The sequence below is a fragment of the Nelumbo nucifera genome, chromosome 1 (assembly GCF_055504915.1).
Source record: "Nelumbo nucifera cultivar China Antique chromosome 1, China Antique-T2T, whole genome shotgun sequence".
Classification (NCBI taxonomy): Eukaryota; Viridiplantae; Streptophyta; class Magnoliopsida; order Proteales; family Nelumbonaceae; genus Nelumbo; species Nelumbo nucifera.
In genome coordinates this window covers 58,112,861-58,131,833 of record NC_142649.1, presented here as the reverse complement: position 1 = coordinate 58,131,833, position 18,973 = coordinate 58,112,861, and the positions used below count along the sequence as shown (strand labels likewise).

General features: G+C 41.5%; 2 protein-coding genes across 40 annotated transcripts in view; one reads left to right on the top strand and one right to left on the bottom strand.

The window, feature by feature from the left end:
* The window catches only part of LOC104585828 (uncharacterized), a 102,086-nt gene that overhangs the window by 22,213 nt on the left and 60,900 nt on the right, over window positions 1-18,973 (top strand). For 21 of the 38 annotated variants that reach the window (XR_016080480.1, XR_016080465.1, XR_002023590.2 and 18 more), the window contains exon 1: window positions 10,890-18,365. The exons of 12 other annotated variants lie outside the window; for them this stretch is intronic. Coding sequence is in view for 3 of the 26 variants with exons in the window: in XM_010242830.3 (XP_010241132.1) it covers window positions 8,199-8,235 (37 nt within the window). In the remaining 23 variants the exon portion in view is untranslated. Of the gene's footprint in view, window positions 1-8,012; window positions 8,494-10,889; window positions 18,366-18,973 lie in introns of those variants that run through there. 5 more of the 38 variants (XR_016080357.1, XR_016080491.1, XM_010242830.3 and 2 more) reach the window with 5 other exon arrangements.
* Window positions 8,519-10,000, bottom strand: LOC104585830 (putative F-box protein PP2-B12). 2 transcript variants are annotated; one of them, XM_010242834.2, is made up of 3 exons: window positions 9,478-10,000; window positions 9,241-9,342; window positions 8,519-9,161 (listed from the first exon to the last, which is right to left on the bottom strand). In XM_010242834.2, exons 1-3 carry the CDS (start codon window positions 9,669-9,671, stop codon window positions 8,669-8,671), a joined length of 789 nt encoding a protein of 262 aa, XP_010241136.1. In that variant the 5' UTR covers window positions 9,672-10,000; the 3' UTR covers window positions 8,519-8,668. The 2 variants fall into 2 exon arrangements, with proteins under 2 accessions (XP_010241136.1, XP_010241135.1); XM_010242833.3 differs by having other exon boundaries at window positions 9,241-9,359; window positions 9,478-9,909.

Genomic DNA, 18,973 nt, shown 5'->3' with positions numbered 1-18,973 from the left:
TCCAACTTAATATGTTTAGTCCTGTCATGTTGTATTGGTTTGTAGGCAATGTTAATGGCAGCTTGATTATCGTAATACACCATTAGAGGTTTCTCATATTCAACCCCCAACTCATCAAGTAAAGATCTAAACCATAACACTTCTGCAACACCGTTGGCTATGGACCTGTTAGCTTCAGCATTGGAGCGATCAATAACATTTTGTTTCTTGCTTCTCCAAGAAACATGGTTTTCCCTTAGAAATACACAACACCCAGAGGTAGATTTCCTTTCATCAATACATCTAGCCCAATCAACATCTATACATACCTCTATCTTCATGTGACCACTATTTCTGAAGAGTACGCCTTTCCCCGGGCACCTCTTCAAGTAAGCAAGTATCATTTCCACCACAAGAAGGTGGATGGTCTTAAGAGAATGCATGTACTAGCTAACAACACTAACAACATAAAAAATATCTGATCGTGTTAGGAAAAGATAAAGAAGGTTCCCAGCCAACTTTTGATACATAGCTTTGTTCAAGAGGTTCTCCACCTGCACTTATTTTACGGTTCAACTCAATGGGTGTGTCAACAGGCTTTACTCCTAACTTTCCAGTTTCTTCCAATAAGTCAAGAACATACTTTCTTTGAGAGGCAAAGAAAGTCAATGTCAGTACAATATCACTTCAAAGAAAGTCAAGAACATACTTTCTTAAGCAATACTTTCCCAAGAAATAGTGCAATTCCCCCAAGTTCTTCACTTCAAATTCCTAGTGAAGATATTGCTTAAGAGAGTCAATGTCACTAATATCACTTTTTGTCACTACAATGTCATCTACATAGACAACAAGTGAAGTCAAGGAGGAGTTTGTCTTCTTGAAGAAGAAAGTGCGATCTGATTGAGCTTGCATATAACCAAACCTTTCCAAAGCCAGTTTAAACCTATCAAACTAGGCTCTTGGAGATTGCTTTAGCCCATATAAAGCCTTCTTTAGTCGGTACACCTTCTTTCTTGCTTCTGTACTATAAAACCAAGGGGTAACTCCATGTACACCTCCTCCTACAAATCTCCATTGAGAAATGCATTCTTGACATCCATCTGAAACAGTGGCCATGAGAAATTTGCAGCAATTAATAGTAGGACTCTAATAGCGTTCATCTTGGCAACTGGTGCAAAGGTTTCCAAATAGTCTATGCCATAAGTTTGTGTGAATCCCTTTGCAACCAATTTGGCCTTATATTTCTCTACAGAACCATCAACATTATATTTCACTGTAAACACCCATCTGCACCCAACATGTTTCTTCTTCTCGAGCTGGTCAACTAGCTTCCATGTATTGTTTTTAACAAGAGCATCAATCTCTACTTTCATTACTTCCTTCCACTCATGGATCAATAGGGCTTCTTGCACTGTTCTGCGAATAGGAATAGCAACAATCGATGCCAAGAAAGATCTATAGGATTTTGAGAGACAATCATAAGAAAGAAACTTGGAGATACAATGAGAAGTGGATGAAGTACAACAACACTTCCCTTTACGAATTGCAATTGGGAGATCAAGGTCATCTAAAGGAGAAGGCTGAGGCTTAATAGTGTTAGATAAAGCATCTGTAACAGTAGGCTCAATAGTGGAAGTAGTGTTTGGATATGGGGTTGTAGAAGATGTTGAGATCAGCCTGGACTGTTGAGGACAGGAATCAACTTGCTTCCATTGCGTGTGATACACTCCTAATTCCCTACACTTCTGACAACCCTCTTCATGGCACTCCCCCTCAATGACTGGAATAGGTAATGGAATTTTTGGGGATGAAATTGCTTCCTCACTACTCTCCCCCTGAGAAGAAACCCTATGATAATAGGGCACATCCTCAAAGAATGTAACATCCATAGACATAAAACGCCTCCTGAAATAGGCTCATGATAGCAATACCCCTTTTGATTTTGTGCATACCCAAGGAAAAAACATTTGGCAACTTTGGGATCAAATTTGGAGCGATGAGGTCCAAGGGTTTGAACAAAACAAGTGCACCCAAAAGTTTTAAGGGGAATAGTGAATAGATCATTGTCTGAATATAGGAGGATGAATGGTGTTTTCATGTCTAAAACCCGTGAAAGAATTTTGTATGTCTACCCCATTCTACTGAGGTATACGAGGACAAATGCTCTGATGAATGACTCCATGATCTAGGAGATATGAGGCCAAGGATTTTGCAAAGTACTCCTTGGCATTATCGGATCTGAGAATTTTGATCATAATTCCAAATTGGGCCAATACCATCTGATGGAAAACCTGGGTTAGAGAGGGGACCTCATCTCGAGAGTGCATAAGGTAAACCCACGAGAAGCGGGTATAATCATCAACAAACAATAAGAAGTATCTGAACCCCCCATAGCAAAAATATGATATGGTCCCCAAACGTCTGTATGCACAATTTCAAAAGGAAGATTGCTTCTTTTATTGCTCAAAGAATAAGTTGATCTACAATGTTTTGCAAGTTCATAGCTTTCACACCTCAAGTTAGACACTTGGATTGACTCAAACAAATTAGGAAACAGACTCTTCAAAGACCTAAAAGACAAATGACCTAATCGGTTATGCCAAAGCATAATCTGACTCAAAGATTGAGAAACAAATAACCTCCCAACTTCATTCTCCTTCCCCTATGGATGCTCAAGCAAATAAATTCTATTTGTCTCATGACCAATCCCAATCACCTTCCTCGTTTTTAGATCCTGAAAAACACAACGATCAGGAAAAAATGTCATTGAGCAGTTTTGATTCTTAGTAATACTACTAATTGAAAGCAAGTTAGAACTAAGTTTAGGGACATGCAATACTGAGAACAGGCATCAAACAGTTTAGTGTCTCCCTTGTCAGAAATAGGCACAAAGGAGCCATCAACAATATATACTTTGTCTTTGCCACAGGATAGACAATAGGTGGTAAACAAGGTGGATAAACTGGTCATAAGCACTTGAATCTATTACCCAAAAAGGTATAGTGTTACTTAGGGCTGATGTATGATATGCTGTAGCTCTTATTCCTGAGTGAGCAAAGGCTGAAGTGGGAGTAGCAGATGTAGTATCTGATGGTTGAGATGTGGATTTAGAAATACTAACTTCATTCTCCAATTGTGCCAAGGCAGCCCGAACAATAGCTAAGGCATCTAAGGATGTGGTCCTTGTGCTGGAAGTGGATGCACTGTTTGTATTAACTACCATATTAGAATTTCCCTTCTTGCTTCTGAGTCTTATTGGCATCAGGTGGGGATGCAACTTCCAACAAGTGTCCCTGGTATGTTTTGGCTTGTTACAATGATCACAAAAAATGTCTCTTTTATCTCATTTCTTCATTTCCCTTTCCTTCTCCCCTCCAACCTTAGATTTTGTTGCTGTTAAGGTTGACCCCATAGACTGAAATTATAACATAACCTTTCTCCTACTCTCTTAACTGTGTACCAATGCGTAGGCTTGAAATAGTGTCACACTTTCCCTAGTAAGTAGTTGTTGTCTTACAATATCAAAATTTAAATTTGGACCAGCTAGGAACTCAAACACTCTGTTTGTTTCAATCAATTTTCTATATGTTGTTGCATCCCTTTGACTTTCCTACTCGGTTGTTTCCAAGTGATCAATTTCATGCCATAGGGATTTTAGAGTAGTAAAGTAAACTGAGATTCTTCCCTTGCTTCACTTCGCACTTCAGCTTATAAGCCCTAGCAACATTAAGGGGTTGGGAGTATGTCTCTTTCATGTTGCCCCAAATCTCCTTAGTTGTTTTTGCCCATAAGTAGTTTCGGCTGATGTGAGGTTGTATAGAGTTGCATAGCTAAGTCATCACTAAATAGTTCTCTTGAACCCATTTGGGATGTAATGTGTCATCCTTGGTTGGCTTCTTTGTGTCCCTAGACACATAGCCTAATTTACCTCTACCTCCATTAGCCATCATTGCTGTTTGGGCCCATTCTGTGTAATTGGTTCCATTAAACCTAATAGTGGTAACTTGAAAATAATTTTTAGTCATGCTACCAGTCCCTAAAAGTCCTTCCCTTGAGTCTTCAGCTCACTTCTAGCCTTTTCCATTCTATATAGAACACTAACAGGTAAAGACTTCAAGAAAGCAACCATAAAAAAAAAACCTTTTTTATGCTGAAAACCCTAAAGAATTAAAAATAACAACCCAGAATTCATTCACAGCCAGGAACAATCATCATAGTCACCTTCCAAGAAAAACATCCACAATCAATAATCAACCACCTAATTCATCATCAGTATGAAAAATCAGTCTTTGAGTCTAAAAACTGATTGTAGGGTTTGAAAAACTTAGAGAAATCAGCAGGGAAGACAGATTTACCAACCACTGCTCATAGAGTGGCTTAAACTGCTTCTAACTAAGGTCGGCCTTACTAAAGAATGTACCTTTCTCAGAAGGACATTGATCACCACCTCAACTGAAACCCTGAGCTTGGACTCACCTGTTTTCTTTAATCCTTCCTGGCCACTAGGCAATCTCCAAGGATCTTTCAATTCCTTGGGAAGTTTCCAATACTCCAACAACCTCCAAGAATCAGGCACTACTGCAGAACATCCAGTCCTAAGGAGTTCTCATGCAGCCGACCAGATCAAGCTCACATGAGAACCCTAATATGTCTTCGCCTTGCTTTGATACCAACTTGAATAAAAGAAACAAAGAAAAATCTATTTTTTGATGTGATTCAGAGAGAAGTAGAAGAACTATTAACCTAGAACCAAAGAGAAGAAGAGAAAAGAGAGAGAAAGGGTGCAGTTAGTTATTTCTGGCCGCCCCACTAATTCTTATTTATACTTGTAACTTAACAAAAGGTAGAATTCCCCTAATACCCCTACTAAATTCATAAGAAAACAGAAACAAATAAACATGGCCCAACTGACCAAACGACCATTACTGTCATGAAGTAAGATAAAGAAATAAACACAAAAATAAAGTGTGGGACCACACACACTAACAACCTATCAACTATCTCTACAGGGATATTGTCTAAAACTTACCATGACTTTTTTGCATTTCTCTTATTTCAAAACCTCTAGAAAGCCCCCTATAAGTTATCTACGATAAAAAGATAAGTGGTGTTATCGGATTTCCAATCATATCCCTCCAAATATCCAGAACTGTTAGGAAAAGCATTGTTCATGTTTCTTCCCCCGGACGAACCAGAGATGCTTCTCTCTCTATCTCTCTCTCTCTTTTCCCCTTTTCTCCCCCTTCCTTGTTTGAAACCTATGGTAGAGAAGGTCTTCAATAAATCAAACACTGTAGCTGGGTCGGTTAATCAGTTTAAGAATATAAAGAAGTTCAAGCAATTTGATGTATTGTTCTTGAGTCAATCTGTCATGCCAGTTAGGGTGAGTATTTTCGATTCTCAAAATACAAAATGTGATCCCTTGGTTGGGTTCAGACAAGATACCCGTGTCCATGGTCACTGATGTCCTTTATGGCCTTGATGTCCTAGCCTTGAGAGCCTTGATGTCCTTTGTGGCATAAAGCACATGGCCTATGCTCTCTTTATCCAAATTGCATATTTGAACCTATGTATTCTAAATTCCAGGGATTTTCCTTGAAACCCACTAAGGACCCTTGCCAAGAGATTGAGAGCCCTTGTGCTCGACTGAAATTCAATCTTCTTGCACCAATCCATGTATCTGTGAATTGTTTCATAGTTCCCACCAATCTGTGCTTGATAGAAGCCATTTGCTTGTAGCAATTTAAAGTCGTTAAAAGTGACTGAATACCATTAAAATAATCTCATATTCAATAACCTTTGCTGGCTTTGGTTACCATCCTTTAGAGGTAACTCAAGGTCTATTCGTTTGCTCTGATGTCTAACATCTGAAAGTGCAATAATGACATTAAGAGGTATATTGGTATGGATGAACTTTTCTTTCCTTTGAACTCTAAGTGCAGAGAATGTTGTTCTAAATTATGAATTCTGAAAGTTGTCAAATATCCATTTTGACCCCATATATGAGAGTTTTTGTTTGTCTTTTTGGGGGTATCATTGGAAAACAAAAATTTGTATGATTGCACTTTAAGAGATAAGAGATAAGAAGAAATGAACAATAATTTTTCTCTTAAAGTTAAAAGATTTCTCCTAAGAGATAAGAGTTAAGAGGAAATGAACAGGCCCTCAGTTCCAAGCCCTCCATACAATAATGGTTACTAGCTTACCACAAATCTGCAATCTAAAAAGTACTTGTCACGCTTGTCTTCATTACGTCTACACATCCTATTGATTAACATCCATTGATCATACATTAACCAAAATTTGTCCACTCCAAGAGCCTCACAAACCTACAATAATGGATCCAAAAGATTCAGTTGTTGTAAACGAACATCGCCAAGACAAATGTTCCTCTATTTCAATGCTGCTGCAACTTATAACCAAAACAATAGAGTTTATCTCCACCGGAGCTCCATAATGTGGACTTCAGTACTGGTAAGCCCTGGTTCATGCTTGCAATGACCACCCTCTAACAGGGCTTGTAAGCACTTCGAACTGTAAACCATCCATGACAATTATGATTTTACACCCATTCGCCTTCTTTTTCCTCTATCGTTTCATATCAAGTTCATGTTATCAACAAAACCACCAAAAATTAATTCATTCACCGTTGGGTGTATTTTGGTCATATACATTACTTAATTGCTTACAGGACAACTTCTGTGAATGATCACTAATTGTGATATGAAATGCTAAAAAGTCATGGTAAGTTTTAGATAAATTCCCTAATTAAATTAATGGTGGATCCATATTCAATTCAATTATAAACGAATCAATTTTTGATCACCCTTAGATTAATTTGGAATTTGGAAAAATAGATACCATTTACATCTTGTATCTAATCCATCCATTCCATGACCATATAGCTGGGATACAGGATGGATAAAATTTGATATTGTTTTTACATTGTAGTCTTTCATTTTTCATTTTTCCAAAAATGGTCCTTGTATTTTGTTTTGCTCTTTAGGAGAATGGAGTCAAACGATGTAAATAGTTCAACAAACTTATATAAAAGATGCAACTTAAATTTATACAATTGGATAAAGTTTTAATGTTTATTTATGATGCAATTTCTTTTTCTCTTGTTAGTATACACAACATGAAGTATTAGGGGGTGTTTGGAAGTGCTTATTGTTTCTATACAGACTTCTAATAAGGGCTTATTAAATAAACAGTTTAGTGTTGGTGAAAAAAATGCTTATTTCAAATGGGGTAGTATAGGTGTTTTGAGCACAAAAGACGGGCCAAATATCGGATGGAGGGCCCTTGAATCCTCTCCTTCCTCAGTGATAGTTTTCCCTTTATACACACTCCCTTAGACCTTGTTCCTTTCTCCTTCGCTAGAAGAAATCAAGGGAATTATGGCTGCCTAATCCGTCTGAAGAATATGCAGTGCAGCCCCTTGCGGGGTCCTGCCACTTTTCTTGCTCCCTTCCAGGCAGATCAGATTTGGCTGTTTCCTTTGGACCTTTGGAAATCTCAACCATCGCAAGACGGAACAGGATCTGCTCCTCACACTTGGGCGCCTCACATGCACATCCACTGTGCATTGGGAACATCTCCTGTGAAAAATAACTTACAAGCACGGGAGATGTTCCCAATGCATGATAGGATGCGCGTGTGAGCCGCCCTATGTGAGGAGCAGATCCGGTCTCCGCCTGTCCATACCCTTGTATATGAAAAGTGGATTGGCTGGAGATAAAATCATGTACACGGGGATGGGTTACCTAGCACGATTGAACATACTAGTATTCACTGTGGGCCGTGTTCACTCATAGGTAGCCCAGCTCAGTCTGCGATTTTGTCTCCGACTCAAAAGCATGAAATCATGTTTGCAATGCTTAGGTTTTATCTTATTTTGTTGACTTGACCCAGATGCCTATTCCACCTTTAACCGACTAGCACTTCTATTAAGATACGGTTGTACATACCCATTTCAAGGTAATCAGGTTACAGCATATGATTCCTAATGATCATCTACTTGCTTGGTACAGTAAAAACACAGGATGTTAGATGTTTCAGGAGTTGGCTTCAGTCGGGGCAAAAGCCCATTCGGGCAATTTTTACTGACTCGCATTGAAAATATCGTGTGCTTTATTTCATGAAGTGATATTTCTAATGAGGCTGTTAAAATGGTGTGGGCACAGATTTGCCTGATAGAAGCCGATCTCATGTTTCAGACTTTGGACACAAGATTTTCAGAGAACGAACTACTGATTGGTTTTCAAGAGGCTGTCCAAACTTACATGTCTCTAACCCAAGGGCTACTCCTCCCAGTTGAATTATTAATGCTTAAATCATTTCTTACTATGTCTTGTTTGGACAATTAAGTACATATTAGAAATTTTTACACTGATTCACACTTAACGAATCCCAAACTGATTGGTTTTCAAGAGGCTGCCCAAACTTACATGTCTCTAACCCAAGGGCTACTCCTCCCAGTTGAATTATTAATGCTTAAATCATTTCTTACTATGTCTTGTTTGGACAATCAAGTACATATTAGAAATTTTTACACTGTTTCACACTTAACGTAATCCCAATCTGTGACAGTTTACATTACAGAAGCATCATTGAAAGTTTAAAAAGTTTAGAAGGTTCACATGTAATCAGTAAAGCTATCTGTGTGACAAAGGCACACCACACTGGTTTATTTACTCTGCTTGGGCCTGAGTTCAATTCCTTGGATGATGATGCCGGACTTCCAGTGACCTCCTTTCACCTCCATTAGACTCATCTCCACCTCTCCATCTTCTCCCGGGCCATTAAAGAACTCACCCATCTGAATCTCCATCCAACCATCTTCTCGCTCCCGGGGGAACTGTCCCTCTGCTATCTGCAACAACCGGGACACAAGTTGGGTTGTGTTGCGGAGATATCCGAGCCGCTCTTCAATAGATGGACGTTGCTGCCCGTATGTGTTGGGTTTCAGAAACACGTTGCGCGGACCATTACAAGCGCCCCCACCTCCGACGAACCTCACCGATGCCTCTGCCGGCTGAGTGTCAAGCCCGCGTCCGCCCTCCACAAACTTGAGCACGAGATAAGCTACATAATTTGTTGCAGTAGACAACATTCGTCTCTCCATTCTGCCATGGATTTCGAGCCATCGCACATTCAAGAGCTCAGCCACCTCCGAGAACCTGCTTTTGTCAAATTCACCTCTTATATCCATCTATTTCTACCATAAATAGAAGAATTTACAGAGAGAGAGAGAGAGACCTGGAATTAGGGAGAGATCTCCACCTCCAGTACTGGGGAACGTCTCCCCATACAATTGAAAGCTCTCTTGCTGCTATCATGAAAGATTTCTTTCCACTGCATCTGTCCAGTGCAAAACTCTGTTTCATCATTCATGCTTTTACTCAGAACTATGGATTAACAGCACTTTTTGTTGGTTCTAATCAACCCCAAACCCAAACACTAGTTTTTCTTTTTTTATTTTTCCTGGTTGGTTACCTTGTTGCCGTTGTCGATGAGAATGGGATGATGGCAGAGATGGAAAAAGAGGTGTTTTTTGGATGAGAAGAGGAGCGGAGAGTCCGATCTAGAGAGTATCTCCTTGTAGTCGGACGGCAGAAACCTCTCCCAGACGACGTCTGACTCTGCAACTGATCGGAAGACCAACGAGACAGCGGACGATCGGCATGCATCTCTAGGAGACGTGAGTGAAATGATGTCGGAGATGCAACCCTCTGGCAACGCGTAGAAATCCACCCTGGTATCAGAACCACTACTCTCTTCCTCCATTTTTGGAGCTCGTTATTCTTCCTCTCTTTTTTTGTCACCAAGATTTCCGTTCATATATATCAAATTGAAGGCTTCGTCGCAGGTTCTTCTTCAACTTTTGGTCAGAAAATTGAAGTTGGACTATGTCGTCTGTGGCTTAGAATGGTTGTTAAACGACAAGACCTTGGGCGGCTATAAACTATCGATATAAAGATAGAATGGAAAAAAAAAACACGTCATTGGTTTGATTGAGTTCACTTTTGCTACTGTGCTGGTGTGAGATCTAATCTGCTATTCACACAGCGCGCCTCACAACATCTTTACAGTGCATCGCATCGTGCATCAGGAACATCTTCCCAAGAATGATAACATCATTTATTGGAGATGTTTTTAATGCACAGCTGGCATGCACCGTGATGTTGATGTGAGGCATGCCTCTCTGAGGAGCAGATCTGATCTCTCCTGTTGTAGCGCAGGACTAAAACAGAAAATCATGGCCTTACATGTATTACATCTGCATGACCCCACCAAGAGTCAATTCATTGAAGATGGGGCCATGACAGCGAATCAAAGGTTTTGATTTACTTGTTTCAGCGCAGGTGTTGGACAGTATTGTAGCAAATGTGGGTTTTTTTTGAGAGGCAATTTACTCCTTTTTCAGAAAAATGATGCCACCCTGATGGGAAACGAGCAAATGACACCATCCTCACAGCCTTTTGCCAATGTGAGTCTAAATTTATTTCTCATAGAGCACATGGACTCACAGCATGTAGAATATTTCTCATATTTATAAATTATTATTTTATTCATGGAAGATGTTTCCATTAGATGATGAGATGTCACTGTGAGAAGCGCTATATAAGGAGAAAATCTCAATTCTGTCAATGCATAACTGCAAAGAGGTGTGGGAAAATGATCAATTCCAAATTTGGGTTTGATTTAGAAACTTGCCGTTAATACACAGACCAGAAACGGCTGGTTGAACAAGGGCTGAACGATCTAGCCATTAGGTTAATTGATAGGCAGGTTTTCTTGACCTACTGAGTTTGATTTTTCCGAAGTGGGAAATATATGTTTTTTTTATCATGTCAGTTAAATCACTGAGGTTTTAAAAGGAAGAGTGAGGGTAATAAAAAATGATTATCATGTGAAGCTCTAAACTTATATAAACACCCTTTCGCGCAAAACGGAATCTTACTGTTTTAGTCTAGTTAGCATTGTATCAATGAATTGCACGTGTGAACAGTGCATAAGGGATAACGCGTGTTACTCTATTTCTCCACTTCTCTCCTCAGTGCTCACCTCGCGTTCTTTCTCTCTCCTGATTTCAGACAAGTTATCTAAAATCACTTCTCTCTCCCTCCATTTTGCATGCATAACGCGTGTCTACTTTTTCCTCTCTGTCTTCCCACTCTCCCTCTCATCTCTGCCTCTCTTTCTATATGTGTCACTCTATTTCTCCACTTCTCTCCTCAGTCCTCACCCCGCGTTCTCTCTCTCTCCTGATTTCAGAAGTCAGAACTGAAGTCAATTTTCCGCTCATACTAGATGATAGAGAGGATTTGCGGCAAGAGTAGGCCACTCTATTTCTCCCTCTCTCTCTTCTTCTTCTTCACTGTTCTTTCCCGGTAGGGGTTTGCGGCAGGCCTTCAATGGAAGATATGTGATCCATTGAACGACCGATCTGCTCTTCAAGCCCATCGCTTCCTTGCTCTGTTTCTTTTTCGCGCAGGTATTTCTTTTCTCTTTTCTTGATTTTTCTTCACATACACTTATTTCTTCTGTTCATTTTTTAATCTCATCTTCCGTGCGTTGTTCCTGTCATCTAAGGTTTCTTGTTTCTGTCGTCGCTTCTCATCGTCATCGTCGTCATCATCTTCTCCATCGTCATCCTCTTCCTCTTCCCGGTTCCTTAACTTTAATCCCTCGGACTCCGACCTGCTTCTTGGGTTTCCAGCAGCAGCAGCAGTGCCCTCGGGTCTCTCGAACTCTCTTGGGTAATGCTCCCTCTCTCCTCGAAGACTCGAACAGTGAGTGAAGTCTTCTCCTCTCTCTGTCTGGAAAAAAACTTCAACACAAAAATAAAAGGGTGAGACCCACATTCAATAACCTCTCACAGAGCAAGACAAAATCAAAATGGATCTCTTAAACTCAAACCTTCAAATCCCCTCAAGCTTCTCTTGACCTTCTTAGCGCACCCCTCGCAATGCATGTAGACTCTAAGAACGACTTCTTCTGGTGGAGGAGGGGGCTCCTTCTCCTTGGCTTCTTCTGAACCCTTGGAATTCCTCTGTTTTCTTCTCCTCCTTCTCCCCACTTGGCTTATCGGGCTTGGCTTCTTCTTTCTTCTCTTGTTCTGTTTTCTTCCCTTCTTCTCCTTTCTTCTGATCTTCTACTTTCTTCTCCTCCGGTTTCTTCTCTTCCTGAAACAAGACACAATACCGTCAGTCCGTCACCAGTCAAGAAATCCAAAATCGATAAAAGAGAATGAAAAAAAACACAGAACAGATAGGTAGTTGGACAAGAAGAAGAGGGTGGAAGTTATGGTTGCATAACTCCCCATTTTGATTTTATTTTCTCTTCTTTCTTGTGGTTCGGGTTGCAGATACAACAATAAAGAGAGCTCGAATGCGGTAGGTGATGGGCCGCGAAGGTGGAACAGGGTGCCTACGCGCAACCCAAAGTACATAGACTAAAAGCCTTCATGCATGGCCCATGCAATCGGTCAGGGTGTTAGCCACAAGAATCGGTCAAGAAGTTAGGTTGTTAAGTTGTTGATTGTTAGTTTGTCATGGCATGAGAATCGGCCAAATAGGTTAGTTGTTATTCTTATTAAGTTGTTATTATGAGATGGCATAGGGATCGGCCATGTAATTAGAAGGCTAATCCCTTACTTTGAGGCTATCTCAGTGGTAGGTAGTTAAAACTTTTTGTATTTAAACATCATCCAACCACATGGATGGGGCAGTTGGAAGTTAATAAAATCTCGTGGTCTTATTCTCACCCTAAGCAGAATACTCTATCACTCTAGCTTTGATTGGGACCTATCATTGGTATTGGAGCTAGGCACCATGGCCACTAACAAAGAAAGAATAGAGAGTTTGGAAGCTGGGCTCGGGGGACTCCAAGCAAATTTGAGCAGGCTCGAGTTAGGTGTTAATGACAAGTTACACCAACTCAAGGCAGCTATTAGTAGGATATCCGAAGCCTTGTTGACTCGACAGGAACCATCTCTGAGCCACGCTAATGGTCGCAGTGGACAGTCCTCCCCCGAACCTTCTCGTGACAACACAGAAGGAGGATGACCCATGTTCTCCTCGAAATTAGCCAAGCTCGAGTTTCCCAAGTATTCCGGTGATGACCCAACCGAATGGTTCGTCTGTGTTGACCAGTTCTTCGAATACTAGCACACCGAGGAACCACAGAAAGTATCGCTCGCCTCATTCCATTTGGAAGGGGAGGCAAACCAATGGTGGCAATGGTTACGTTGGGCCTATCACGAAGACAGAAAGGAGGTAACATGGAAGATTTTTGTAGAAGAGCTTTGGGCTCGTTTCGGCCCAACTGATTGCGAAGACTTCGATGAGTCGTTATCAAAAATACGACAAACGGGGTCTCTGCGGGAATATCAGAAGGAGTTTGAAAGATTGGGCAATAGGGTGCACGGATGGACCCAAAAGGCGTTGGTGGGCACGTTCATGGGAGGTCTCAAAACGAACATAGTCGACGGAATTCGGATGTTCAAACCGAAATCCTTGAAGGAAGCCATTAGTTTGGTGCGAATGAAGGATGAACAACTGCGTCGTCATGAGAAGACTCTGCGTTCAGCCACCAGAACCACCGACGACTCTTTCCTGACAAAGACGAAGACGACTCCACCATTGAAACGTCTTTCTTAGACAGAAATGCAGAGGAGGCATGTTCAAGGTCTATGTTTCAATTGCGACGAGAAATTTGGGCCCGAACACAAATGCAAGGGGTCGCAGCTGCTACTACTCGCCGGAGACTGTACCGACGATGAACCAAAGGATGACGAACAAAGCTTCATCGACCCGCGCAAGGAGCCTGAAATATCACTCCATGCCCTTACGGGATGGTCGACGGCTAGAACCATGCATGTCACGGCCAAGGTAGGATCCCACGAACTGATTGTTCTTATCGATAGTGGATCCACCCATAACTTCATCAACGACCGAATAGTCGAACTGCTGCACTTACCGGTCGTGCCTACCGAGCCCTTCAATGTCAAAGTAGCCAATGGCGAACCCCTTAAGTGCCGAGGAAGATTTGAAAATGTGCAAGTCTTACTACAAGGTATCCCGTTCACCTTAACACTTTATTCTTTACCACTGATTGGGTTGGACATGGTACTAGGAATCCATTGGCTCGAGCAATTGGGCATAGTGGCGTGTGATTGGAAGAAAATGACAATGGAGTTTTCTTGGGCCAACCAACACCGGCTGTTGAAGGGGGTCGACAACCAACCAATTCAGCTTGCATCCTTCAAAGGATTCTCAAAGGGGATTAAGCAGGGACATTCGCTATTTACCGTCTGTCTCCAAGCAGTCATGAAAGAAGTATCACCACAACTACACCCGGATATGTAGCAACTACTGACCGAATTCAAAGATCTCTCTACCAAGAGCCCACACAATTGCCATCGCGGAGAGAGATCGACCACCGCATCAATCTCAAAGAAGGAACGGAACCCATCAATGTCCGCCCGTATAGGTATGCCTATTTCCAAAAAGTTGAAATAGAAAAACAAATACAAGACATGTTACGGTTGGGGCTAATACGATCTAGCACAAGTCCCTTTTCTTCCCCTATCTTGCTAGTTAAAAAAGAAGGATGGGACTTGGCGTTTCTGTACCGATTACCGGGCACTCAATGCCGTGACCATTAAGGATTGATTTCCTATTCCAACGGTTGACGATATGCTAGATGAACTACATGGAGCCTTTTTCTTTACTAAACTTGATTTACGATCCGGATACCATCAGGTACGGATCCACCCACGGGACATTCATAAAACGGCATTTCGCACACACAATGGTCACTATGAGTACTTGGTTATGCCCTTTGGCCTGTGTAATGCACCTTCCACCTTTCAGGCTATTATGAATTCTGTCTTCCGCCCCTATCTCCGAAAGTTTGTGCTAGTTTTCTTTGATGATATTCTTATTTATAGTCCCAATTGGAGCATGCATCTTGAACATGTTAGAACAACTTTTGAGGTTTTAAGGCATCACCAATTTTTTATCAAGTTTAGTAAATGTATATTCAGCCAGCCAGAGGTGAAGTATCTGGGTCACATTGTCACTTCCCAAGGGGTCAAGGTAGACCAAGGGAAAATTGAGGCTATGCTTAAATGGCCTCAACCCACTCATATTACTGACTTGCGCGGCTTCTTAGGCCTTACAGGATATTACAGGAAGTTCGTCCGCAACTATGGGATCATAGCTCGACCCCTCACTACTCTTCTCAAAAAAGGTGAATTTCGTTGGACCACCGAAGCCCAAGAGGCATTTACAGCCTTAAAGAAAGCAATGACCACGACCCCCACACTGGCAATGCCTAATTTTGATGAGCCTTTTATCATTGAGTCGGATGCGTCCGGGGCAGGTATTGGAGCAGTATTGACACAACAGGGACGACCCATAGCATTCATGAGCCGAGCTCTGGGCGTCAACAAACAAAGTTGGTCCACCTATGCCAAAGAGATGCTTGCCATTGTTCAGGCAATATGGACATGGCGACCTTACTTGTTGGGCCGAAAATTCTACGTCCAGAACGATCATCACAGCCTCAAGTATCTCTTGGAGCAGCACATTGGGACACCGGAACAACAGAAATGGGTGTCCAAACTGCTCGGGTACGACTATGAGATCATTTACAAGTCTGGACGGGAAAACTCAGCTGTAGATGCTCTATCTAGAGTACTAGGCAGTCCTAGCCTTAATACTCTCTATATTCTTCAAACATTTCTGTGGGACACCATCAAGAAAGAAGCCAACACTCACCCCTACATGATCCACGTCGGCAAGCTTGTAATGGAGAGTCCTGGAGTTCCCTACACATGGAAGAATGGACTGGTATGTTACAAAAACCGGGTCGTGATCCCTCCTCAGTCCCACCTCGTCCCTACCCTCTTACATGAATTTCATGACTCCCCATATGGTGGACACTCGGGGGTACTAAGAACATACAAGCGTATGGCACAGCAGTTCTATTGGCCCTCCATGTATAAAGATATTCAGCAATACGTAGCCTCTTGCGTCATTTGTCAAAAAAATAAGGCAGACACTTTATCCCCAGCAGGACTGCTACAACCATTACCCGTTCCCTGCCAAGTATGGGACGACATTACCATGGACTTTATAGAAGGTCTACCACCCTCCAAGGGCAAAACCACTATTTTCGTGGTAGTAGACCATCTCACTAAATCAGCTCATTTCTTGACCTTACCACACCCTTATACGGCGAAATTAGTAACCGAAAGGTTTGTAGAAGGAATTGTGAAGCTCCACGGTATGCCAAAGATGATCGTTAGTGACAGAGATCCTATCTTCGTCAGCCACTTTTGGCGGGAATTCTTCGAGATGTCCGGTACCAAATTGCACATGAGCTCGGCCTATCACCCCCAAACTGATGGGCAATCCGAAGTGGTCAATCGTTGTCTAGAGCAGTATCTTCGTTGCTTTGTTTTCCAGCAACCTCGGAAGTGGAGCTCCTTTCTCCCAAGGGCAGAATTTTGGTATAACACCACCTATCATTCCTCTATCGGAATGACGCCCTTTCAAGCCCTTTATGGAAGACCACCACCTCGTATTCCAAACTACCAAGGTGGAACACCCCCGGTAGAAGAGGTGGATCAAGTCATGCTCTCTCGAGATGCCATTTTGCAGCAACTCAAAATAAACCTACATGCAACAATTAACCGCATGACCCAAATGGCTAAGTCCAAAAGAAGAGACGTGGAATTCCAAGTGGGCGATCTGGTCTTTCTCAAACTCCACCCGTACTGACAGCAGACTGTTCATGGGCAAGCCTATCACAAGCTGGCCAGTCGCTATTTATGGACCATACCAAATTGAAGAACGAATCGGCAAGGTGGCCTATAAACTTTGACTTCCCGAGGGCTTGCGCATCCACCCAGTTTTTCACATTTCCCTACTCAAAAGACAGGTGGGCAAAACCACTGCCACTAGCACCGAGTTACCGCCCATAAACGAGGATGGAGAACTTGTCACAGAACCGGCAGCCATTCTGGATACCCGCTGGGTGAAGAAAGGATCCACCTTCGTGGAAGAAAGCCTCGCCCACTGGAAGAACCTTCCCAGCGAAGATGCCACATGGGAGAATTCTCAAGAGCTGCGCGAGAAGTACATAAATTTGGACCTTGAGGACAAGGTCCATCTGCAAGATGGGGGCAATGATGGGCCGCGAAGGTCGAACAGGGTGCCTACACGCAACCCAAAGTACATAGACTAAAAGCCTTCATGCATGGCCCATGCAATCCAACTCATCATGCATGGCCCATGCAATCCAACTCATCATGCATGGCCCATGCAACGGCCTAGTAGAATAGGAATCGGTTAAGGAGGTCAGGGTGCTAGCCACAAGAATCGGTCAAGAAGTTAGGTTGTTAAGTTGTTGATTGTTAGTTTGTCATGGCATGAGAATCGGCCAAATAGGTTAGTTGTTATTCTTGTTAAGTTGTTATTATGAGATGGCATAGGGATCGGCCATGTAGTTAGAAGGCTAATCCCTTACTTCGAGGCTATCTCAGTGGTAGGTAGTTAAAACTTTTTGTATTTAAACACCATCCAACCACATGGATGGGGCAGTTGGAAGTTAATAAAATCTTGTGGTCTTATTCTCACCCTAAGCAGAATACTCTATCACTCTAGCTTTGACTGGGACCTATCAGTAGGCGTAGGATAAGCTATTAAAGACGAATACGGCAAAACCTACTCAGACTAAAAACTCACTGTTTTTTTTCTTTCTCCATATCGTGACTACCATCAGATGGGAATCATCTTCCTGGTCTGCACCATCATCATAATGTGACATGGCTTTTCAAGGAGTGGCACATGCGAAGGATGGTTAATGGTCATAGTACAGTTAAGAGACAAATGGTACTGAAGTATTCAACGTTTTTTTTTGGACTTTTCTGGTATATATATATATATATATTGTGTACCTTTTTTCCTAGTAAAAATTTTGCAAATGTAAACATCGAATCATAGCCCTGAAATTTTTGTTGCAAAAAAGAAAAAACCGCAATCCAAGAGTTAAACGTGGAGACTGGAGCATAAACGAATCTCTCTCTCTCTCTCACATTGAATGGATGAGTAGTGAGGTCCTGTGAACTCTAATCAGATGGATAGCATGAACCAGTTTGCTGCTGGTTTCCCTGCATTTGTTGTAAGTTATAACGTCTAGGTCAAATGTGCTTTGGGCTGGGTTCGCACAACGAATTGGTATTAGAAATTATGGTTCACAACCAGAAGGCCCAGCATCAATGGTACAACTCATTGGAAGGAGGAGACACAACATTGAGAGAAATGAGGAAGATCTTAGCTTCAGCATGTGCATGCAAAAAACTTGTGCAGGTAAAAAGGTTTTGTCCTGGCTTCAAAATTATGAGTTACTTTTATCTTTATGATTAAAAGGTTTGTCTTAGATAATCTGCAAATATGCAGAGGAAGTCGTAGCATTACCCCAAATAAATGAAATTAACATTAAACTATCCTTAAAACATGTAGAAAACATAGAACTGATGTTCTTCTCTCACAATGATAATTCATCTCTATATTGGGATTCTGGATTGTTCATATTTGGAGGCTTCAAGGAATTGCAATTAAACATTTTATTTTCATTGATAAAAAAATTGAGCATTTTATTTTCAAAATTATTAAGAAGACAAATATATATTCTAACAAATTTTCTCAGAAAGTCATTAGGAGCAAGTTTTGACTCCAGTTGAAAGAGTGCAAATGCAGAATCATGGTCACATTCCTGATTTGATACGGTGCAAAAATTCTCTGTATTGGCTTTTTCGCCCGTTCTATACTGAAGTCATGTAACAAAAAATTGTTTTTTATTCTAATAACATATAGTTTAACAAATGTGTTTTGCGTGGCAGAAGATCCTGATTTATTGCAAAACAATCATTGTTGATTGTTTTGCAATAAATCTTAAAATTGCACTCACATTTGAT